The sequence below is a fragment of the Ixodes scapularis genome, unplaced genomic scaffold, assembly GCF_016920785.2.
Source record: "Ixodes scapularis isolate PalLabHiFi unplaced genomic scaffold, ASM1692078v2 PGA_scaffold1__304_contigs__length_218370807, whole genome shotgun sequence".
In the NCBI taxonomy this organism is placed as follows: domain Eukaryota; kingdom Metazoa; phylum Arthropoda; class Arachnida; order Ixodida; family Ixodidae; genus Ixodes; species Ixodes scapularis.
In genome coordinates, this window is record NW_024609846.1 from 143,532,239 (window position 1) to 143,557,962 (window position 25,724).

At 45.6% G+C, this 25,724-nt stretch overlaps 1 protein-coding gene across 1 annotated transcript in view; it reads left to right on the forward strand.

The window, feature by feature from the left end:
* LOC8031663 (cytochrome P450 2C44) overlaps positions 1–25,724 on the forward strand; it is an 81,198-nt gene that overhangs the window by 16,570 nt on the left and 38,904 nt on the right. The window contains exons 2-4 of the mRNA XM_029978096.4: positions 6,902–7,122; positions 16,356–16,480; positions 16,593–16,699. Of these exons, the coding sequence (XP_029833956.2) occupies positions 6,902–7,122; positions 16,356–16,480; positions 16,593–16,699 (453 nt within the window). The remainder of the gene's footprint in view (positions 1–6,901; positions 7,123–16,355; positions 16,481–16,592; positions 16,700–25,724) is intronic.

A 25,724-nucleotide genomic window follows, 5' to 3' on the forward strand; every position in this document is an offset into this window, starting at 1 on the left:
AAATTAAAACTTTAAGATATAAAAAAATTGTTTTAAGATTTATAAAATTATTTGTAAAAAAGCATGTCGAAGCGCAATGTGTACTAAACTGGAGCTTGGCTTCGTCAGCTTCGTTTCAATTTGACATGGCGGCGACCACTACTGTGCCGTGTACCGTGCTCGGCCTATTTGCTGTGCATTGGTTGTCCTGTTATCCACCTCTTGCGATCCTCATCAGCCCCAAGCATGCTGTCTAAGTATTGTGTCCTCGCCGGAAAGAATATCCAGTCTTCTTGGAAGCGTTGCTCGAATGTCGTCGGCACCCACGAACCGACTCGGCAAGCCTCACGTCGTTGCTTGGTTCCTCCGCGTTTCCGGCGATGGATCCCCCAGCCCTGGCCTCAGCCCTACAGGACGTAGCCGGTGAAAAACAATCTACGACAACGCGGTGTCTTTGGAATGCGATTGCTACGATCAGTGGCTCTTAAAACCTCAGTAGCCCCCCTTCAATAGTGAACTCTGCGATGTGAACGCCCTTACCTTCAGTGTTCGGATACTGCTGCAAACGTCCGACGAGGGCGGACGTCTTCTCCGGGCTCCGCAAAGCCCAGAGACCTGTACGCGACTGCACGTGATCCTGGTATAAACATCGCCGCGCTCCGTCGGCCCGCCGCGGCACGTCCGCCGAGAGATCGGTTCGCTCGAGTCTCGTTCTGCGAGCGGCACGCCCGTTTCTGCTTCGAATATGGCTACAGCCGACATCGCCGCTTCGCAGCTCACCAATATCTCTGCGTCCATCCTGAGACAGGACGTGAAAATCTCTCTAGAGCGAGACGACCAAGGTGGGAAATGGATCACCCCTGGAAAGCCCCGCAAATTTCGTCTTCCGGCCGACTTTGACCCCGAACTTCACGTAGTTATAGTGCATCTCCCAGTCCGTCCTGCTGGCGCAGCTGCGCTGCCTCTTGACAGTTTGCCGGCGTTCTTGCAAGCCACACAGCTCCTTGCTCATACATGTACCGACGTGTCGCTCCACCTCCGGCAAAAAAACCGTCCTCCGCACCCATCACGAAGCGATCGTCAACTGGCTACTTCGCATCACCAATATCACCTTACAAAACATTTCCCCTCCCGTCCACTCCTACCTAGCCGCTCCAAACAACTCCTGCCGAGGTGTTATACGTGGAATTGCCTCGGACGCCACCCCCACGAGATCATCAATGATCTGGAGTCTTATCAAGGTGACATCCTTCACGCAAGGCGAGTAGGCACAACAGGTTCAGCCATCATCACCTTCATCGGAACCCATGTCCTTTACACAGTGTACTACCGCCGCCTTGAATTTCGCTGCCGTCCCCACAAACCTCGAGCCCATCATTGCAACAGCTGTGTCGAGTACGAACACCGCACTCTGGCCTGCCCGGGCAACCAGCGACGCTGCCCCCCGTGTTCCACCACCCTGGCCCGCCCAGACGAACCCCATCCCTGTACTCCCTGGTTTGCGTTGCCTCAACTCGCAGTGTGGTTCTCAAGCAGGGCACTTGGTCCCGAATAAGCTGCTGCACCTTCACTCACTCCATGAGACGCATCCCTGAACAGTTCTAGCGGCGTGTAAAGCGCGGATGCAGGATTCGGTTTATGGCAGTCACCTTGACAATTGCTACAGTGGAGCACACTGCTTACAGAAAGGATCGTGCTAAGAACTGTAGGGGTGTGCTGGTCGTGGTACCTTTTCTACTACCCTTTTGGCGACGCCACGACCTGGAGCTGGAACCTCTCACAAGCATGGCAAGGGGCTGCTATACTGTACATGCTACCTGGCTTCCGTGAAAGCTGAGTCCTATGACCTGCCCAGCGAGCCACTGGTGCTCATTAACACGATTTAATTAAATGTGTGCATACTAGACGTCTTCAAGTTGAGTCGCTCGGAGTGCAGTGTATACCATGGAACCATTTCCAGTGGCCCCAAATACTCGACAGTTCGACGGTACAAAGTGCTCAGTCCACTTGTTCTCATCATGTTTATTAATCGTGATCCCTGCAATCAACTCCACTGCTGTTACGGACGACCTGATACTGGTGCCGCTTATCAGGTGGCCCAAGAAACCGCCAGGGTTTGCAGAACAACATCGACAAGGTCTACTATAAACAGCCAGCTATGCTTCTTCGCACAGCCTGACGACAGTTTTGTTCAAAGCGTGCGGAACACTGGGTTTTGTACTTTGCGTGTCCAGGAGACCAGGCCATAACAGACTTACGTGCCTTTCACCAGTGGCGTACCAACTTCGTTTCGAGTGGGGGGGGGGGGGGGCAAACTAAACCCCCTTCCCCTCCCCTCCCCCCCCCCCCCCCCCGGGACCGTGGAGCGGTGCCCTTGGTATCCCTTGGGCGCTGCCAGCCAGTGTTTGCCCTGCCCAGTGGTGGCTGTTTTAGGGGGGGGGGGGGGGGGCAACACACATGACTTGCCCCCCCCCCCCCTCTAAGAACTGGGGGACAAGCGCCCCCCTTGACCACCCGCTTGGTATGCCCATGCCTTTCACAGCCCTGGTCCTGCCACACCTAAAGTATTGCAGCTCCATATGAGACTCCTGTGAGGTTGATCTTGTAAGATCAGTTGAAAGTGTTCATCGAAGGGCAACTATACACTATTCTTCGGCAGCCAAGCTCACTCCGGATCACTCACTGCTTTGACATTGGCTAGAATTCTGGCCCTTCAATGGACGACCAGAGTTGATCTCAAGTGTGGCCCTCCAGCGGGTTGTCTTATTATGCCTCCTAAACAGCGTTGTGGAACTGCAAGTTCATGAGACAGCACTGAAGGGAGTTGTTCGCAAGAATTGGGCTGGTGCCTTTCAACCGTTTCGTACTGTAGAGCAACAGCCTTGCTTCTTGGTGTGGTCTTCACTATTCTGGCAATCCCTTTATTTGCACTCACGCAGAACCCCCCTAACAATCATCACAAGCTCGAAAACATCTGTAGACAAGAAACTCGCTACCTTCACTCCCACTGAGGTAGAGCAGTGCCTATGTGCTTTAACGTGAATTGCAGACTTTTACTTGATTTCTATTTTGTGTTTCCCCCACTTTCATTTGTTCCTTTTGCAGGGTACTGCGGGTTTCTTGGTATAGTCTTTGGCCTCTTTACTATAACGAATTGCTCTTAGCAGGATTAGACGATAAAAGCACTTCTAACGCTTTTATCCTCTACTATGGTACACTTTGGCACACAACTCTACTATTTGATTCAACCTAACGAAAAACGGGTTTTATGTCCGTTTAGTAAGAAACGGACACACTGTCCGTCAGAATTACGACAAATTGTTTGTAAAATTACGGAAATTGTTTACAGTGTGCTTGGGTAATTGAGAAAAAGGTCTATTGGGACGCTGTCTGCTTTTGTGTGCTATCAATACCCAGCTGATTGAGTCAGGGCAATCCGCTTTCTAAAGACGTTGCCAAGCCGACAATTATCGCGTTCATTTAGGCTTAGGAACGGCCAGAATCGAAAGACTATCTAAAAAATGCGGCGAGGTCATTAGTCATGCTTTGCGATTTAAGTGAGGTAAGGCAAAGCGAAAGCCTCCTGCACCATTCGTTGCTGACAAACGCGGCCAATATTGCAGCTACAACGACATATAACTTCCAAAGCGAGCGGCGCTCACTCACCGGGGCACCACCATGTTTCCCCGCATCCCGACCGAGCCAGTCACGTGATTTCAAAATCCCTCTCTAGGTACCGCCGCTAACCTTAGCCGCGGTTAGCCGTGGTTAGCGCTTTGAGCAAACGGGCCCAGATCAACCCAAAAAACAAGTAATATTCTAGATCTACGCCTCACCACTGACACTGCACTGGTTAGATAACATACGAACCACCCATCAGTGACCATGACGTGGTTCATTTCAACATTGAATTTGAAACTCAGCGGAAATCACCATATCTTAAGGCCATTAAAGACTGTAATAAAGTTAATTACTCCGCAACTAACAATGAGCTTGAAATATTTTTCGATAATTTTCAGTGAGGCAAAATGAGCAGAACAGTCAATGAAAACTGGATTCGCTTCAAAAACAAACTCGCACACCTTGCCGACACTTACAACCCATCAATAAATATAACTTGAGACAAATCGAATCCCTGGTTCAAAAAAATGCTTAACAAGGAAAACAAAAAAAGAAAATGTTGGGGAGCGAATGACGCTGCACGCGCTGCGGTTCACGCGGCTGACCGAAGTTGTTTTTGTTTTCTTCTTTTACTCTAAACCACCGATCTATCAAGATCGGCCGCGCCGAAAAATAAGGCAAAACGACGACGACGACGAATAAACGCTCAGTCTTGTGACAACCAGCTAGGCGGACATGACTCCTTCATTTTGTCTTCCGAATTTACTTCAGAAAAGACTATTTAGCCGTGCCAAACAATTGACTACCGACCTCGCTTGGAAAAAGTACAATGATATTGCTAAAATTTATAAGAAATATATTACTTAAGGGAAGGCAAAATTCTTTAACAATTACTTAGTAAACATTCTTCGCAATAAACCTAAAAAGTTCTGGGAGGTAATTAATCCAAAAACGCCTAAACCTGTACAACTAATCAGTAATGATCGGTTGCCATTATCGGATGAAGAAAGCGCCAACAGTCTTAACCACTATTTCACCTCAGTCTTTACCACAGATGACCACAGTAGCATGCCCCGTCTTAACAACGCATATCACACTCCCATGGCTGTTATTGAAATAACGTATTCAGGTATCATAAACTCTTTAGAAAGTTTACAGTTGTCATCCAGTTCTGTGGACGACAAAAATAAGTTCAAATTATTGAAAAACGCTAAATTCCATTCAACTAGTTTTCTGTTAATTATTTTCCAACAATCTTTGTCTTCTGGCGAGCTTCCTACAGATTTGAAAATTGGCAGAGTGGTCCCCATACACAAAACAGGAGATTGAACTTTACCATCAAAATATCGTCTGATATTTGTAACGAGTGTCCCGTGCAAGCTACTTGAGCACATAATATATTTAAATGTCATGAAGCATTTCTAAAATAACCTCATCCTCTTTTCAAACCAGCATGGGTTGAGACAATCACATTCTAGCGAAACACAACTACTACAACTTGTTCATGAAATACACATTGATATTGATAATAACATACAGACAGGCGCCATATTCATTGATGTTTCTAAAGCATTCGATAAGGTTTCCCATAGTATAATCATGCTCAAGCTAAATCAACTTCACATGCATCCACTCGTAACATCATGGATGAGACAATTTTTAACCAATCGTACTCAACATGCTATGGTTAACAACCAGTCGTCAGCTTATTCTCCTGCATCATCCGGAGTTCCCCAGGGCAGTGTTCTGGGACCTCTGCTTTTTTTAAACGTTTTAAATGACCTACCTGATCACATAACATCCTGTATTCGACTTTTTGCAGATGACTCCGTAATTTACCGATCTGTATCTAGCCTGAACGATAACAGAACCCTACAAGTTGACCTTAACATAATAGCCGACTGGTGTAAACAGCAGAAAACGACATTTAACATTTCTAAAACAAATCTCGTTTCCTTCACGCGTGCTGATTGTCCTTTCACTATTACTTACACCATATGCAGTCAGGTAATTACCAAGTGTCCATCTTACAAATTTCTTGGCGTTCACTTATCTTAAGATCTTTCATAGAACACCCTTATAACACACGTCGTGTCTAATGCTAACCGCTCTCTTGACTATCTACGACGGAGTCTAAAAGTTGGACCATCATCAATGAAACAACTAGCCTACACTTCACTTGTAAGATCGCAACTTGAATACGCGTCATCCATCTGGTCCCCTTGGCAACATTCATTGATAAAAAATATAGAGGCACTTTAAAATCGCGAAATCAGATTCATTTTTTTAGATTACTCGCGAGGCACCAGCTTCACTTTTTTACGAATGAAAGCTAACCTTGATGTGCTCTCATTCAGAAGATAATTATCACGCCTCTCTTTTTCACAAGGTTTACTACGATAACCATGTCATCAGAACTTCACTATTATTCCCAGACACTCGCATATTTTCTCGCATTGATAGCGTCTGCAAAGTTCGTCCGATTTTCGCCTCGTCAGTTTCGTTTCTCAACTCCACCTTACCGTTAACAATAACAGACTGGAATAGCCTGCCTAGCAGTATCGTGACCCCCAGACAGATCATAACACATTCATATCCCAACTGACCATCCACCCGCATTTGCACTAATAGCAAAGTCAATTCGTCTTTATAGAAATGTTTTATTTGTGTATTTTTTTTGTTTAATCAGCTATTTTCCTTAAAAATGTTTTAAGTATTTATTTTTTTCCTGTTTTGTTGCTTTATATAACAAAGTTCTCCAGCATGTAACCCGCTTTTTGTTTGCTCCTTTATATAATGTTTTTTTCAGCAGGTACCCCCCGTTGTGGAATGCACGTAAGGGCCTTCAATATTTAATAAATGATGATGATGATGGGACGAACATGCGCTTCGCATAGCGTGTGTCGGCTTATTCGCCGCCAGTGTGCCTCGCGGTGCCTCCCCAAAAACGCGACGCCTGCACGAGGCGAGGCCAAGACGAACGCGTCCATCGTTTTGCAGCCACTCTCGTTGATGTTCGGCGTGTTTACAACTTGGGGCGGGTTGGGGATCTACTAACCATGACGTCATACTTGTCTTCTAGTAGCTATTAGTTTGTGTCGGTGGTCAAGGCACTCCAGGAGTATCCTCCTCTCTGGCACGTGTGAGGCCGGTAACTTTACCCGATCATCCGACGTCTGAGCTTATGTGCGAAACTCCCGTCAAACACTAAAAATGATTTCCTTGCTCTTGTGCGCGCGAAGACTAAAGAAAGAGTGATTCTTATTGTGAGCTTATCATAATCACTGCTTTCGTTTGCAAGGAATCCTCAAGGGCGACAGAAAATGCGTGTGAGTGGGCGTTCCTGGCAGCTCTGCTCACCATCACTGCGACCATCACCTGGTACGTGCTTCGGGGGTCTGACAACACAGAACTGCCTCCCGGTCCCAAAGGAGTTCCTATCTTGGGCTACATCCCTTTCTTGGGAAGAAATCACCATTTGAAGTTTGCTGAACTGGCCAAAGACTACGGACCCATTGTCAGGTAAAAGAACGAAGTGAACAATACGTTTGCAAGTGACTGTTTTGTTTGTACCTTCAGTCGTTTGGTGGGAACGTGGAAAATCATTCTCGACTGAAAACTGGTTCAGCTATGCAACGATTCATAAACATACTTTTGATAATCAAGATGCGAGGTTTGCAGATTCAATGAGTACCATTTTCAGCAGTTTGCAAGTAGCGCAATAGTCATTAACTTACGTTGCATCTGCATTGACTATCTAAAGAATTAGAGTTCTCTCTGGACGCGCTACATGGTGAGTGGTAGTTCTTCTAGCAGTCATGTTTCGCACTCGTATGCGACTATGAATGTTTTCAAAAGTCTCGCAGATTTACACTGTGTAGAGAGAGAAAAAAAAACATTGTCAACAACATAAGTTTTGCTAACGATCCCTGAACTGAACAAATGACGCTGCTGAACTCGATGAGGGAATGATTGCCTTTCGACTGAAGATTCGAAGAAACCTTTTCGTGAATCCAAAGACACAAACGACTTCTTCACGGCATATTTCTTGTGTAGTTTGTTTGGCACTCAATTTGAGGTGAATGCAAAGCCTTGTTTTCTGAAATTCTGAAACAACAAATGGCTGGACTCGTCATTCAGACATAAACTTAAACAGAGGAAAGCATGCGTTATGGCACTTCGCTTCAGAAGAAATGTTTTTTTTTTTTGCTTTTTCTTTAAACTATTTCTTTTTCGATTGTTACTTGTTTATCTATTATGCTTGGGGCCTTTTATGAAACGCGTGTCCCGGCTACGTCAGCCTTCTGAACACCTGCAAGGTTATAAACTCGCATTTCCAGTAAAACAACGACGAAAATATCATCCCGGTTTTAACAGCATTGAATGAATCATTTTTATACCGTCAGCTTTAACTTGCGGCGAGTGATTACATACACGATACGTCAAGAGCGAAGAATCTCTTTCTTTTCTTCTTGTTCAATGCTTTGTTTGGAATTTAACGCTTTATTTATATGAGAAAAGCAACAAAACTGCGGGGAGCATTTGTAACCTTTAAAGGGATACTTCAACTAAATTTGAAATATGCCCGTCGTGTTCGGAAATGGGATGAATATGATCCACAATATCCATGAATGACAATCGCACGTTCGTATTTTGAGCCTGATGGCTGTATTTTTCGTTATAAACGACCCACTCTAGCAAGCGCTCGGAGAAAAGCCAGCGGAGAGCACGTCACATCGGGCGTAGTTTGTCTCGGGACAAACTACGCCGGATCGTAACGTAGTTTGTTTCGGGATGATCAAAACTGCGGCTAGGCTGACGTCGTCAGGTTGCCGTAGCGGTGCCAGCCACCGAAGTGGTCGAAGCACGCCAGCGATCGGGCCACCACCACTAACCGCAAAGCTGCTTTTGCGTAAATTTTGAGTGACGGCTTAGTCTTCTATAATATTTGTAGAGAGAGAATAACGACGTCTGGGGCACACAAAAGAGAGTCCCGTTGGGTGAGGAGTTCATACATCGCCTCTTCGCTTGTGCTGGTCGTAGAGCTGTCGGTATGACGTCAGGTTCAAAGCATGTGTACATGGCTTGCACGTAATGTCATTCAAAGAGCGCTCCGAGGGCCACCAGAGAAGAGGAAAAGAAGGCCTCCATTCTTACATGGATTCTCTTTTTTGCCTCTCGGATTTGCACAGACGTCACTATTCTCCTCCCACAAGATTATGGAAGATGAACACGCCACTCAAAATTCTTACAAAAGCAGCTTCCCTTTCCTCCTCTTACATGGTGATCAAAAGTATGCGACGTAACGTCAGTGCAAGCGATGTATAGTTCTAGGCGAGATGGTTATCCTTACTACCTTCCAAGGTAGTAAAGATGGGCATCACAAACGAGGCTTTGGTGACATCCAGGAGGGGCTCTTTGCTAATCGTTTATTTTTGTTTTAAAATTTCTTTTTGTGCCTTTTTAATAAGATATTTGTGTGCCCGATGTGATACGGCTCCTTTGAACACGTATAGAGCACAACATTAGACAGTTTTATTGGACCGTACGCTATAGCTTTGCGTACGCAAGGAAATTGCGGGTCGTGAGTGCGCATGTGTAGAACGCAGTAGAAGGACTAGCGTATTGCGTACGCACGCAACGCTGGGGATTTTGCGTTGCTGGCTAGCGGGCCTTGCGGGACGCTCTCGAGAGATCTCGGACCCAACGAGAGCGCCAGTTTCAAGATGGCGGTTGCCTCGACTGGCGCAGCAAAGGCGACATGGTGTTTTAGAAGTTCTGTGTTACGTGAAATTGCGTGGTGTTCAGCTCGGCGATTCTTTCTGGGACCTACCGCGGTCGAATCACATCGCCGTGCAGCTGAAGGAGTGCACAGTGAAAATGTTCGCCGCTCGCAATGTGCGTCGACGCTGCGATCTGCTCAACGCTAAGCCTATTCCCACAGTTTATTGCCGAAGTTCTCGCTAAGCACTGGACATCAGGGTCATGAATTTCATTCCGCGATAGCATTGATAAAAGGTGCCGTTTCCACGGGACGAGTGACGGAGGCTCCGTGATCGAATTTAGCTACGCACTCGTACTCGTAGCCTCTGTACCCCGCAGAAAAGCGCGCTTGACGAGGCAGCTGTGGCTTGGTTTAATTTGAAATAAAATGATTGGACACGTTTTCATTTTCAATATTTCTTTCCAGGAGCATGGTTGCGCTATAAGCACGCGGAACTTTACGGCTCTAGCAAATTTAACCAAGATCATGCGCGGTGTTGACTCGAAAACGTAACGCACAACTAAATTCGGTCCGAGCAGGTCATTTTTAGCGTACGCTATACTATTGCGTATTGCGTACGTAAGGTAAACAACGCTATACTAAAACTGTCTATTATTGCCAAATTTTCGTTATAGTATCCCTTTAGGCCGAGGTCACACTGCTCCCACATCAAGCAAAGGACAGTCCGCATACAAAACCAAACGCGAGTCACCGCGAGATTCGTGCTTCGAATGACGCATGACAATGGATTCAAGGAGAAACTCAACACGCGGCATTCGAACTACGAATATTGTGTTGTGTCGTGTTTGCAGACTGTCTTTGTATGATGTATGAGCAGTCGAGTGTCGCCCCAGCTTTCGGGTATTATCTTGCTTCATCGATTCGTGAAAATACAAGTAACATAGTAACAGAAACGTAACGAGTTCAAGGAAGGAAATCTTACAAAGTAATTACAGTGTCTAGTCTTCGTTCCTCACCAGGTATTCGCTAGTGCAGAAGTCTATAAAGAAAAAAACAAGTATACCTCTGTCTTGCCCCTTTATACCTCTAGAAAAAATAACACGCATTTATTAAGCAAACAAAATTATGCTTTCTAACAATGATGCTGTTTCATAAATTAGTTGAGTAGAATATTCGGTACATCTGTCTAGTCGCTATATTCAATTACCGTGTGCGAGTGGTAGGGCGTGTCCTCGGCCTCCAACACGCGGTTCATGCCTTCCACCGTGCTTTGCAGCGCGTAAGAGGCCGAAGCATTATCGAAGGATAGAAGCTCGCGCTGAAGGTGGGACACCTGAAGGTCCTCCCTGCCCCTCTCACCTTTCCTCGTCACCGACTGTATAGTGGAAGCGTGAATAAAAAGGTGTATGCTTGGTGTTTCGTGAAAGGGAGTGAGGTAACCAGCCTTCCAAGCCTGGACACTTGCTCCCAATCATTGCGAAATAAAACACAACAAAGACGTCAATCATTTTTTTCTTTTGTACGGTATTTGTGGGAAAGAGTTGGAGAATGCGCCAATCCATACTCATTTTTACCGCGCACTGCAGAACAGGCTACATACGCTAGCGAATATATTAGGTGAGGATTGCTCTCTCGCATGCGTTCCCGCAGCCAAGGCTCTTTTGAAACCAGGAAGCTCCACACTCTAAACAAGGCCTGTGAGCTTCCTTTCCTGCTGGGTACGAAGACAGCCACTCACGCCTGCCGATACATTCTTTGCATTTGACGTCATATAAAAAATTTTGGGGTTTTACGTGTCAAACCAACAACGGGCATCTCACCCCAGCGGAGGACTGAGGATTAATTTGGACCACCTGGGGATCTTTTGACGTGCAACCAAAAGCTCGGTTACACGGCGCCTCCTCCGCAATAAGCCTCCGTCAGATTGCCGGCACCTCGGCCGGGATTCGAACCCACCACATGGGGATCCGTAGGCCAGCGCTCTCGCCTCGGAGCCACCGAAGTGGCTAGTGTGACGTCATATGGCATCGCACAAGTCTTCATTGCTCCGTACCGTATTTCTGAGCCCGTACCTTCATTGATATTCATTTTGCACCATCGAATTTGTTATTCTTGGCAAGCCTTACCGAGAAGGACAGCTTCGATAATGCCAGATGTATACTGCAGAAGGTACGGGCACAGGAACATGGTGGGGAGCAATGGCGGCCGACGTGACGCCAATACAGGCCATGTGGAGAAGAATCTCACCGAATGAAGAAACTCGGAATACGATAGACCAGAAAAAGATATGGGATGTGGGCAGGTATAATGAGCAGGACGTTTTACTTGCTCAATGTCCCTATTCTGTAGTAAAGTGAACTAACCAAACCTTTTTCAGTGTGCAGCTTGTAGCCTGGGCGGTAGTCCCGATTACTATGACACGTGGGAATGAAATAGACCTTTCTTGAAACGTCAGCGCCACCAGTGAGCGCTCCGGGGGACTATGGGAAACCCGACTTTTGTTTGGGCTAGTTGCTTCTTACTAGCATGATTAAAATAGCTCAAACTTGACAAGGACAACAAAGAAGGCACACGTACAACAGGACTGGCGCTTACTTTCAACTAAGTTTATTTCATCATCTAACCAAACAATATATACATCGCCAGCGACATAAAAACACAAAAAAAAACACTAAAATAGTTATACATAAAGATTATATGCATACCACGCGCCTTTCTTCAGATAAAACCATCAAGAAAAATAATTCATTGTCAATGAGACACACCGACGGCATGCTGACGCACTTGACTCTCCCTTTTTTGATAAAAAAACGCCTCTATAATTTCCCTCTCTGTCTTGTCCTTTTCTTTCTTTAGGAACTTCGTCAAATTCAAAAGCGGTTTACACCCACATCGTTTAACGTGCTCAGCAAGATGACCACCCAAATTGCTTCGTGCCGACAGATTATGTTCGCGCGCTCTCTCATTGAAACACCGACCCGTTTGTCCAATGTAAATGCAGCCACCGCTAAAACGAACTTCATAAGCAACCCCACTTGTGCAGTTAGTGTACATGACGGCATGTGTTTTTGCGCATTGATCACTTTTTTTCCTTGTGAGCATAGGACATATCTTGCCAAGCCTGCAGGGAGCCGAAAAAAGAAGTTTAATACCATATCTACCAGCTATCTTTTTAAATTATGCGATACCTTGTGCATATAGGGCACAACTTGCACTCTTTTTTTTGTTGAACTGTTCTAGAGTACGTTTTCTATTCTGTGATCCTTTAAGTTTCTGTAATAGGCTCTCGCAAACGCTTGAAAGTAACATGTCAGGGTACCCTGCAGATTTTAACTTCCTAAACTGCTGATCGAAGGCGGTTGACATTTTGTGTTCGCAACTTTTTTGTGAGGGCAGCCAGTAAGCAATTTTTAGCTATTCCTCTCTTTATAAGTTTGGAGTGGGCACTTTCAAATGACAAAAGATTTTTTGGGGTCGCGGGTTGTACATCCAGCACAAGTGTTGCCTAGAGAAATCAAGCTGTAAATCTAAAAACTGAATACAATTCTGGTTTGCAAATTTGCAAGTGAAAATTAAACCTTCCGAGTGAACATTAAAAATGTCGATAATTTTGGAAACAACATCAACTTCATTCGTCCCAGTCAAATCTCCTAAAACAACTGAGGTTTAAGGTTTACCAATACGTTGGCGATTTTTTAGTTGTTTTAGGAAATTTGACTGGGACAAATGAAGTTGATGTTGCTTAAACATTTATCGACATCTTTAATGTTCACTCGGGAGGTTTAAATTTCACTTGCAAATTTGCAAACCAGAATTGCATTCAGTATTTAGATTTACAGCTTGATTTCTCTAGGCAACACTTGTGCTGGATGTACAACCCGCGATCCAAAAAAAGTATTTTGTCATTTGAAAGTGCCCACTCCAAACTTATAAAGAGAGGAATAGCTAAAAATTGCTTACTGGCTGCCCTCACAAAAAAGTTGCGAACACAAAATGTCAACCGCCTTCGATCAGCAGTTTAGGAAGTTAAAATCTGCAGGGTACCCTGACATGTTACTTTCAAGCGTTTGCGAGAGCCTATTACAGAAACTTAAAGGATCACAGAATAGAAAACGTACTCTAGAACAGTTCAACAAAAAAAGAGTGCAAGTTGTGCCCTATATGCACAAGGTATCGCATAATTTAAAAAGATAGCTGGTAGATATGGTATTAAACTTCTTTTTTCGGCTCCCTGCAGGCTTGGTAAGATATGTCCTATGCTTACAAGGAAAAAAAGTGATCAATGCGCAAAAACACATGCCGTCATGTACACTAACTGCACAAGTAGCGTTGCTTATGAAGTTCGTTTTAGCGGTGGCCGCATTTACATTGGACAAACGGGTCGGTGTTTCAATGAGAGAGCGCGCGAACAAAATCTGTCGGCACGAAGCAATTTGGGTGGTCATCTTGCTGAGCACGTTAAACGATGTGGGTGTAAACCGCTTTTGAATTTGACGAAGTTTCTAAAGAAAGCAAAGGACAAGACAGAGAGGGAAATTATAGAGGCGTTTTTCATCAAAAAAGCGGGAGGCAAGTGCGTCAGCATGCCGTCGGTGTGTCTCATTGAAAAAGAATTGTTTTTCTTGATGGTTTTATCTGAAGAAAGGCGCGTGGTATGCATATAATCTTTATGTATAACTATTTTTGTGTTCTTTTTGTGCTTTTATGTCGCTGGCGATGGTATATATTGCTTGGTTAGATGATGAAATAAACTTAGTTGGAAGTAAGCGCCAGTCCTGTTGTACGTGTGCCTTCTTTGTTGTCCTTGTCAAGTTTGCGCTATTTTAATCATGACTATGGGAATTGTGAGGGTGACGCGTATTCCAGCCAAGCCACGTCTAGCCTAGTTGAGCTTTTGCACGCTAGGTGGCGCACGCTAGGTGGCGCACGCTACCGCCCGAACTGCAGCAGCATTCTTAATTGATTCATACGTCCAAATGAGATAACAGTCTTCGAACTTTGTTAAACCGAGCTGCTTTTTTTATATTGGCGAAGGAAACTGAAATGTACCAACTATCTTAACTAATTCCCGCAGAAATCAAGAACACGTTGAATGCGTAAATGATACCTCGCTTTTTCGGCGCGTGGCCCACGCGCGATGGCTCATTTAATAAAAAAAAAAATACGGTGACGCATACAGAAATATTGACTTTTTAAAAAAGCGCAGTGGACTGACGTGCTGCGAATGAGGGTTTCTCACTTCATGTGGGCAACGCAGCGCAGCACAGGGCGCTGCGAAGATTGCCGTCTGTCGTACACAGGGACCCAACGCGAACGTAGGCAACGTTGTTCTCGGGGTCGGTACGGCAGTAGCAGCAGACGACGGAGCACCGACCCTCACTGTTCCCATAATATCTCACACGCACCGCTTTAATGCGCGCTCTAGTCTCCAGAAAGGTCTATATATATTGTAGTGGGGACAGCCATGTGTGTGTTTACATGAATGTGAAGTAAATGGATGCACCAGAAGTGATTCGCCAGTTTCTAAGACACGCCTGGAAGACGGCCGTCTCCGGGTATGAAGCATCGCTAACCCATTATAACGCGACGTCTCTTCACGTAACGCCGTGACTGGCCGGCCCCTGGTCGAGTTCGGCCAACTTTCCGACGCATCGTAAGGTCCGTCGGACGTTTGGTCGTTCATGGGACCGGAGCCTACTACAGGTGGATGACCGGCTTAGTACACTTCTTTCTGCGTTTACATGCGCACAAACTCTGGCACTTCGGGAGTCTTTCAAAACAAACGTGCCTTATCATTCGATCCGTATTGGTAAGCAAAACCTGCACTATTATAAATTAGGTGAAAGTAACTTATTCGAAAATGCATACACTGTATTTGGTCGTCAAGGGATGTCGTGATTTGACGTTGCCAAATCGAAACCAAAACCGTGATCAATAAATAAGTTCCTAATATGCTTAGCGCGGCACTAAGCCGCTGGGATCCCTTCCAATTTACGAGAGTTTTATCGGAGGCCTGCAAAATTTACCTTAGTACATAGGATGCCTTTGCTTGCGATCATATGCCACGTGATGGGTTTTGATGCTCTAGCTTGCTCGTGCTGATTTACGCATTGAAGGGTTAAAATTTTGAAGATTTCAAGTTAGCTTACCCTCTTTTTCTTTATTTTTTTTTCGAAGTGTCTGTATTCCGGACTTATCTCACGAAATGAATTTGACCCCAAACGTCAATTTAACGCAAGATATTCCTCCTTCCGTCCCCTTCTCTCACGCCGACGAGGCATTGTGTTGAAGGATTTCAGCGTTTGAAGTACAATTTAGCGGATCAAGCTCTTTACGCCACCACAGACGAATTGGCAGCATAGAATTTAAGGACAAACTATCATTAAAATAAAACTGATCTGCCACAAAACCACAGCATACTTATTCCAAAACTCGAAGCGCCTCATCGTACCGTAATGCCACATTACGCATTGTGAGAATCAGTGGGAAGCAAAATCAATACGCGCTACGCTTTTGGTCCACAGGTTCCCAGAATGCAGCGCGTGCGGTGACGGGCTTATAAAAATAGTCTTTTCTTCTTTTTTTTTTTTTACCGCCCGAGCAGCGGGAGCGGCTCAAACCGCAGTTGTGGCGATTACGAAGTGCGGGCGCGAGTGCATAGACTTGGCAAGTGCTTTTTCTAGTGTAAAAAAAGGCGCAATAAGTAGAACCCCGCTATTGCTCCCGTGCCCTTCAGAACACTGCACGCCACAACTTGTGGAAAATTGTCGCTGGGTTGTTAAATAATTGGTCCATGAACACTATTTCTCAGACAGAGCTATTGCGTATGCCCGAAACACAAGGTGGAACAGAGTACACGCATATGGCAGCTTTCAAATTGCGGTTATTGCAGTTAGTTTCCACTAGACATTTCTAACCTCATCATCTCTACAACGTACGAAGCTCCCGAGAGAGAATAGCAATAATGATATTAAGCGCACCAATAAAAGAAATTAAAAAAACGATTTCAACTTCTTTATCGCGCACGCAGGGTGAAATTTGGAATGGTCAACGTTGTCGTGCTCAATGACTACGCCTCCGTCAAGAAATGGCTCAGCCACAGTGCATTCCAGTCCCGGATCAGAAACGTCTTCTGCATAACCTCCGGCTTGCTCGGTTCGTTGCTTTTTTTATTATTATTTTGTAATATCTTTGCAAGAATATCCATATGCGCCCTCACATAACCTAAGTTATTTTAAAATGACTTCATCTCGAATCAATTTTTTAGGTATATCGAGTCTCAACGGAGATGCGTGGTGGGAAAACCGTCGTCTGTGCATTGGAATTTTGCGAAACAACGGCTGGAAACAGGCAGTCATGGAAGAGCATACCAAGGTGACAATCAGTAGGACAATTAGAAAAGAAATGCTCATTTGGGACTTTTTTAACACAGCGTCACGTGTGAGTCTGCATTAAGTAGTCACTCATCGTTCATACATACTTTCTTCGAGCCTAATGTCGGGTACCGAAAAAAATAAGATACAATAAAACATTTTGTAAAGAAACATGTCCCACTGGGCAAAAACAGCACACTCTTCAAATGCACGTTATTAGCGATACTATTAAATTTCAGTAGAGTATATTGTTAGGCTAGTTGGTTTTGTAACTTTGAATACATTTTAGCGCTTAAAAACAAGGACAAGAAGACGAGAATCAGACACCTCATTGCGCTATTAACAACTAATTTGATGACATGAAACGTCACTTATATACCATCCGTGTTTCTGATATCACCCTATCACTAGCCAACCCGATGCCAGGCCGCGTCAGTGAGGAAGTAGGAAATTATCGGGACGGTCATCTGTCTGATGATTGTCAAAGCTGCAAGTGTGTGCCGTTGTTTTCCGAGTGCAAGATTCAGGCGAGGCACAAGGAAAAAACTGCGAGGCAGATGAGGTTCAGAAGAGTGGGGCAGCATGTGTCAGAGTAGCCTCAATTGATCTACTTGACAAGGAACGTGCCTTCCTCAATTACGCGGCCTGGCATCGGGTTGGCTAGTGATGGGTCGATATCAGAAACACGGATGGTATATAAGTTACGTTTCATGTAATGAAATCAGTTGTTTGTAGCGCTTTGTGGTGTCGGATTCTTGTTTTTTGTCCTTGTTCTCGAGCGCTAAAATGTATTCCAAGATACTATCAAGTCTGGTTTACACACTTGCTACTGCTCATGGCGGTGTGCCTTATAGCCTCTTACACTTTCTTACTGCGACAGAACACACTGGCACCATCAATCGGGTAGCTGTGGAGCACTCGCTATTCCGTATATTCATTGTTCGTTCGCACATCGATTTTTTTTCCCTAGTTTGAATATATTTTCACAATGTCATAAACGACTATTTGTTATAAATAGTGCGTATATTTGATCTTGGAAATTTCTCGAAATCTTCGCTCTACTTAAATGCAATTCAAATGTGACCTCACAGGTGGCGTCACTGTGACACTGTGTAGTCTCATCGTGAGGGATCAAAAGAGCTCGGACCTTAGAAATATTGTTGCTTAATTATGGCTGTTTCCCGACTGAATAGTTAAGAGCCTTATCAGTGATCCTTTACGGATAAATTATTGAGTTAACGGGCTGAAATTTAGAATTCAAGGTTTTAATTATTAGGTCTTCTGCATCATATATGTTTGGCGCAAAATAAACGGTATTATTAGTATTATTAATATTATTATTATTATTATTTCAGAGGGCATAAATGTAACTTTACGCATTTAGGAAACATACATGGTGAGCGTTGTATGTACCATAGAGTTATTATAACGTGCGCTAGAGGTTTAACTGGCGCTCGTGTCTATGCGATTTCCGAGATGCAAATCGAAGCAGACAGCGACCAGTCTACTTTTGCTGTACTCTTGTACAATCCTACGGGAAAAGGCGCTTGGTTCTTGTCTTTTCGCCGGGAATGCACATGAATCACACTTGTTATTTCGGTCGGACCGAATAGTATGTACCTTCATTACCATTTTAAATGTACTATTGCTTTAGTTACAGTATGTTTATTTTCCAGTAAACGGTGGTAAATTTCGTCATATTTAAGGCTCAAGCCACTGTTAAATAGTAGGTGCGTAAAAACGAGCGAAAACTAAGAAAAATAACGAGCGAAAGGAATGTGGAGTGTGTTCAACATTCGCTAGCATTCCGGTGGCTCCTCAATATAGCTAATATGCCCGTTCAGTCATTATATAAAAATAATCCCGTCGTGCATCGTTACGAGCAGTTTAGACAATCAAAACGTACAAAATAAAGTACGTGGGCTATAAAAGGTTTTTTTTTTCGTTATTTCCTATCCCGGGCAGATTTCATTGGGCAGCTGTTTTCTGAAATCTACCTATTTTTAAAGATTTTGAGCTTTAAAGTGATGTATTGAACAAAGAACAAGCATCTTCGCCCATATTCATGGGCAGAAGGAACAAAGCACTACTTCTTTTTTGCCAGTGGGTGCATATCACCTGGCCTTTAATTTATTTTGATAGTCAAGATGCACCGGAAGTTACTGATCCAGTGTTACTGCGTAGTTTTTCCAGTCCCTCTTAGATTTTCAGATGTCCATCGTTCGTTTGGCACGGATATCCCCCATGCTGATAAGCGCCGTCGAAGTGTTTGCGCTAAGTGTGTTGAACAGTGCACATAAATTCATGTAATAATTGTTTAGACAATTTGTTTAACAGCCTAAATTAAAAAAAAAAAAGAAACTCCGCACGCCCAGGTATAAAATGCACTCACCTTTTCCCATAGAAATGCATTACCGGGAGTGAATTTTGACTGGTTGCTGTTTGCTTCAATTTTCAACAGCACACTAGGGCCAGTGTAACCTCTAGCGTACATTACAATAACACTATGGTATGTATTTGGAAATAACAGACGAGTACGTGTAAATAAATTTCTTGCACCTCAATTAGTGATTCGTTTGGCATACATTCGCAGTAGGCCGATGGCAGAAGCCAAAAAAAAAATGAGAAAAGAAAAACTTTTTAAATGTAAATTTGCAATCTTGGAAGTTCTATTGAAGTATTTAAGAAGTGCGAGATATGAGTGAGGTTCCGCGTTTTCAAGTAAATAAATAAAAACTCCGAAAAACGCCCTCCGGTAAACATTTTGGTAAATTCGGACCTCTTCGATGAACTCCAAATATTAATGTGTCAAAGCCCCCCCCCCCCCCCCCCCGCACACACACACACACGTAAACACAAAAAGAAAAGAAAAAAACATTTTACAATTAAGTTTTAACAGCTTACAGGGTCAACGGTCATAGAAAAATGCCACCACAGATATCTTTCGAATTTGGGACCATTCTCAAAAGGGATTTTATTGCTTGCCTCCTCAAGGTTCATTCAGTCCAACAGGTCAGTGTACTCGCAGGTCCCGACAAAAGCGACGGTTTGGGTTTTCAGTTTGGGCTATACTATTTGTGCTTTAAGAGGAAGGAGAAGGTTAGTTTGTGTTACCGTTAAGCCTAAGGATTATAGAGATTGCATAAAATTAAGAAGAGAGGCAGTTGAAACTTTCACGGGGTAGGTTGAGGGAATAGGATATGGGATGAATACGAGCTTCTCAGCGACTACCTCAAGGAGTTTATTAATTTTGAGGTGTCGACGTTTATTGAAGCCACAATTGTGTGCAACTTTTGTTGTGGGACAAATTAGTATTGTCAAAGGCAATGGCACTTACGCTAAATCCAGATTAAGAAATATTAACTGATTAAGGCGCGTTTTATTATATTAGCTAGCATACATTTACACCCGGATATTATTCATTCATTTACTTATTTTTAATGGAAAACACTGCGAAATAATGTTAATATTTCGGAGAATTAGGAATCAAACAAACTAAATTCTGATGAATTTCGAATTTGCAGCAAAATAGAAATTTCGAAAAACACCCTCCGAATTCGTCAAGAAATGAACTTCGAAAGCACGGAGTCCTGCATATAAGTAATTTAGCTCGAAAAATTTACTTTATGCGAACGTAAAACAATGCATTTAAAAAAAAAAAAAAAACATCAGCACGAAGCACCTGCCTCACTGATCAGTCATCTCTCCCTCTCTCTCTTTGCGCTAAAGTAGCAGCATAGAAAACAGGAGCAGCATTTTGGGATTGTTGTTGAAAGGCTTAAAGCACATAAGAAAAAAATAGAGGAAAACCGTAACCGTGTGGCCACTCCTTTTAATGGGGGCCTGCCACTTTACGGTCTCAGCTTCAAAGATAAAGAGAAAGAAGGAAGAGGAAAAGGTTCGAGCAAGACACACACCAACCGAAAAGTAGTCAGCGACGTCTAGTCAAGCACTGTTTTCCGCCTCAATGGCAGAAGGTCATGCCACCTATCACAGGCACAGGTCTCGCGTCAAGCCGCGCCCACCGTACTGGAAACTGGAGAGGACAGCAAGCATTCAACCTGATCAGCCAGACTGGTGTCTTCCAGGAATATCAGGAGCAGCGCAAATGTTTTCCTAGCGATGACCCTGGGAACTGGAGGGAAAAGCAGGTGCGAAAAGTGCTGCCTTGCTGTGCCTATTTGACGAACTTGAAAGTGGAGTCTAGAACGCTGTGAATCGAAAATTGGGCAATTCTCAGACGAGATGTTCTATATCCTCAGGAGCTTGACATGTCCGACTCTGTGGGCTGGCCATCCATCTAGAAGAAAACTACGCTTTATTTTTTGTAAAAACAACAACAACAATGAAGTCCTTTTCAGTAACACAGAGTAAGACCACACGTCAATTATTAGGAAGTAGCTCTGTTTACATGTTTCTTAAACGGTCCGGCAAACTTTGCAAATCGACAAGTTGTCGAAATCGGCTGACACGCGCGGGCGAATTGGGGCGCGACCAACAGCGCAGTCAAGGCTACGGTATGGGCGCAGCTTACATTGAGCTAGAGGTCATCACCATCGACCCCCTTTTCCTTGTTTTGACTTTTCCGGGCAAGCGTAACATGCGACGTCAACAACGTTTCCTCTCGGCGCTCAGCAGTGTCCACGCAATTGGCGTAACGCGCCTGCGTAGTGCACTTCTTGGCGCCGTCCGGCCGTGATCCCGCAGTTATGGCGCGTTCACACTGGAAGCGGATCCGCGTTCGCGAAGCGGATCCGCGCGTTCTCAACCGCAAAGCGGCTAGGATCGAGCGGTTGGAGCGCGTTTTTGCCAACCGCTTCGGGACCGATTTCTCCTACCGCTTTCACGAATCGCAAAGCGGCAACCAATCACAACGAGACGCTGACGTGACGCCAGTGACTTTCGAAACAAGATGGCACCTGTCGCTGGTGAGGTGTCCAAGGCGCTGTAGTCCTAGCGCTGTAGTCTTAGCTTTCGACAAATCAACGGAGAAACTTCATATTCACGTCTGTCACTTGAATCCGCCGCGAAAAGAATTGACTCGTAAATTTAACGCGCTTCGCACCGGTGATTTGGTTCGGGTAAGAGTTTGTTTATTATTCCGGGTGCCACAAGCCCAAGCTTGGTGCCTTGCTAGTCTCTGCCCGTAGAACGTCGGAACCCGCCCCTGATCGACCAAAATGTCAGCTTTTCTACCCACTAGTATAGTCGCGTGAACTATTGAAAGCTTTCGAAACCGTGCATGACTACCACGATCGAAGGCCGATAGGGACGTCGTGAGCTTGATTGCGTAGCCAACGCACTACCGCGGAGGGGGCAGGGTACCTGCGCTAGCTCGACCTGTAACGTTTGCTACTAATAAAATAAATAAAGGGAACCTACTCAAGGAATAAAGTGTACGTACCAGACAATGCAGAGGTAATCCATACGGCGTTTATTTGAGCTTTATGTCAAACAAACAGTAGACTCAATCGACGAGCGAGTGACGAGAGGAGTCCGCCACTAAGGAAGCCACGACCGGCTAGCACCGAACACATTCCCCCGCACCACGGTCCAGCCCACCGCCCACAACTTCGAAAATGATAAGAGCGAACAACAACGAGGGGGGAAAGCTGGCCCTCTATCCCGAAAACAAGGTCAGCTATTCATGCGGGAAGGGTCCACTTCGAAGAAAAGGTCGGGGGCATCCTGTTCTGAGTCAGCAAGGCGCGCCTAGCTGGGCTTTGCTTGTGGGCGCAGTCGAGGGAATCACAGGCGAGTTTGGCGGGTCCGTGCTTTTTTTTTCGCTGCCTGAACTCGTGATGCGCGCGGACATCCCGGAGAAAAATATTCCGAGTGCCAAAATAGCAAAAGTTTGGCTTTGGATCTTGAATTAAAGTGGATTGTGGATTGTAAAACAGGGTTGCTAAACGCAAGTCTCACAAGATCACGCGTGATCGCCGAGAAACCGCCAACCGCCTCTCGGTGTGTCTGAACGGGGTCGCTCGCGAGCCGCATCCGCGACCGCTTCGCGAACGCGGATCCGCTTCCAGTGTGAATGCGCCATTACCGCCGTCTCCCGCGTCACAACCGCCATCGGGGTCTCACCATTTGTGATTGTTGTCTCTCGGAGTTCGTCCACACTACGGACACTGCGTGCGCAGAATTATACCGCAGTTGTGCAGACGTTGTCAAATGTCGTAGACGTCCAAATGCGGTGAAGAGTCGGCACTTGCGCATGGCACATGCCCGCCCCAACCCCACCCGTCACCGCGTAGAGGATCACGTGACATCTCGTACCACGTGATAGCCATGTTCTTGGCGGCCCGAGGCTGATGTTGTCGGACGGAGCCGAAGTTTCGGTTTCGATTTCTGCTGGTGTTTAAACTTAGGATTAAAAAATATATAACCCAATTTTTTGCAAAGAAAATGACGTAGTACCTTTTACTATGGCTTTTTAATGCGGAATCGCTCATTATTTTGAAATCTTCGAAATAGAGCAGAGTCACCCTTTAATGCGGTAAAGCCAAGAAGCCGTAATAGCTGAGCGAGTTCTGAGTCTGTAAAGTAGGGCTGCTTCTAGGTGACTGAGTTTGCGGGAACCAGTGGTGTTGGGGTTACTCCGGCTATGCCTGGGTACGGGTGACTTTTCTGAGTTTCCGACGTGCAATGAGAAGCCTGGCCTCGTTGATCTACAGCACGTGGAAAGTGCTGTTGGTGAGTTCATGAGCCTTAGCTGCGATTCAGTCGGCCCTTTCATAGCTCCTGATTACACAATGAGATTTCAGCCACTGGAATGCTATAGGCCAGCCTTTCTTGTCTCAGAATTCGACTTTGAAAGCGGTGATGTGGGCGATCGGTGGAGCGTCTTCCAGATGGCTGTGTAGGGTGTCGGGAGCAAGTTCGAGTGCTTCTAGTTCTCCGATTGTGGATGATGTGTGGACAGGTGTGGCGACCGAACTTTATAATGGCGAGCTTAGAGGTACTTACCGCAACTCTTGAAGAATTCTGTTGATGGCAGACTGAGCCATCCGTGAAAACTTTTCTCCTACCCTCAGAAACGCTATCGACATGTTCTTCCACAAGATTACAGTGAACCACATCCGAAATAGACTTTTTGCTGCGTAGTTGAGGGATTTCTTTTTATATATGGAGAGCAGTTTTGTATCCGTTATAGAAAAAGAGTAAGAAATACATTACTCGTTACTTGGAAATAAAAGCAACGCGTTACCGACCTACGTCTCTTGAAAGTAAGAGGAACGCGTTACCGTTGCCGTCAAAAAGTTAAGCACGTTACTTTTTCGTTGCTCTCTGTCTGTGAGCTAAAACATTTTATGTTTACGCCAATGCAAGGCTGTGTGGCACCAGAAGGTACCGCGAACGCTCATAATCCCCACAAGACACGGAGATGCGTCCACTTTGTGGTCGGTTACCCGGCCCGGAGGAATAACAAGGAGCCAAGGGTTTCAACATGAAACTACATTTAATTGGACATGGACAAGACGGTTAACATTGTTACCGGCGGCGCCTGAGTCCAGGCAGCGACTCCCTGTGCGCCGCCTCTCGTCCGCCTTATCAAGGTTGCGCATACGATGTGCGCGTGGCCAGCGTGACGTCGCCGCCACGCGGGAAAAGTTTGCCACCTGTGCCCCGCAGTCGTACAAATAAGCTGGAGAGCCGCCAGGGTAGGGGCGAAGCCTTCCCCCAGACTGTAGAAAGGAGACTGTTAAAAAGTGGGAACGTGAGCTCCTTGCCGAAATTCAATAGGGCAGGAGTGAGACCCGACGACCGGTTAGTGGTCGTGCGGGTTGCGAATGCCAGCTCAAGCAGTTACGCATCCCAGTCCTTGTAGCGCTCGGTGTAGGCCACTAACATCATCTTAAGGTTCCGATTTACTTTTTCCGTGATGCTTGCTTGCGGGTGATATGGGGAAGTTATTTTGTGCTTAATTCCCAGCACCGCGCATGCGTCCACGAACACTTTACTCGTGAGATAGGAGGCATCATCGCTTACAAGCTGTGCAGGAAGGCCAAACCTAGCTAATGTTTTAAGTAGACACTCCCAGATTTTTTGCGACCCTAGCTTCCGCAAAAGAAATTACTCAACCCACTTCGTGAAGTGGTCGGCTACCACGAACAAGTACTGATTGCCGCGGGTACTACGTGGGAAGAGGCACATGACGTCACAGCAACAAATATGCCAAGGGCTATGACTCACGATTGGTTGCATGAAACCAAGGGGCTGACCACCACGTGGTTTTCCTTCTGGCACATCGAGCAGCTACGAGCGTATCAGAGCACGTCCTGCCTCATGCCTGGCCAGGTAGCAATTCGGGATAACTTTTCGTTAGTTTTGCTCCCACTGCTCCTGCCAGGGCAGAGTCATGCATGTATCGGATGAAAACCTTACGTAGCTTGCGGGATATCACCCGTCCGGAACGCCGAGCGATCCGGATCGTCGTCGGCCTGAGGGATGTAGCGCAGCAGGAGGCCGTCGTCGCTCATCAAGTAGGAGTCTAACTCCTTGTCACTTGGGCGGTCGACTGGACCTATTGCCGCCAGCCAAGTGGACACGCGTTCGCAGAGTCCGTCATGCAGCTGCGCCTTGCGAAGCTCCTCGCGGCTCACCAATCTACCCACCGTGAATCTGGAAATCCTCGTGCAGTGGCCGCGACGGTAACCAAGCCATGGGTATCCTGCGAGGGTTCCTCGGGAAGTGGAGCACGAGAAAGCACATCAGCAACTTTGTTGGTTGACCCCGGGTAGTACATGATGGAGTAGTCGTACTGTTGTAACGTAAGCGCCCAGCGAGCAAGATGTCCAGATGGATTCTTAAGTTCCCTTAGGTATAATAGCGCTAAGTGATCAGATTGAATCTGGAACGTTGCGCCATCTAGGTAGACATCGAAGTGCTTCAAAGTATGAATAATGGTGAGACATTCACGTTCTTCGACACTGTAGTTGCGCTGCGCTGGAGTTAGCGTGTAGCTCGTGAAAGCAACTGGCCGAAGCACACCACCATACTCCTGCAGCAAAACAGCACCAAGG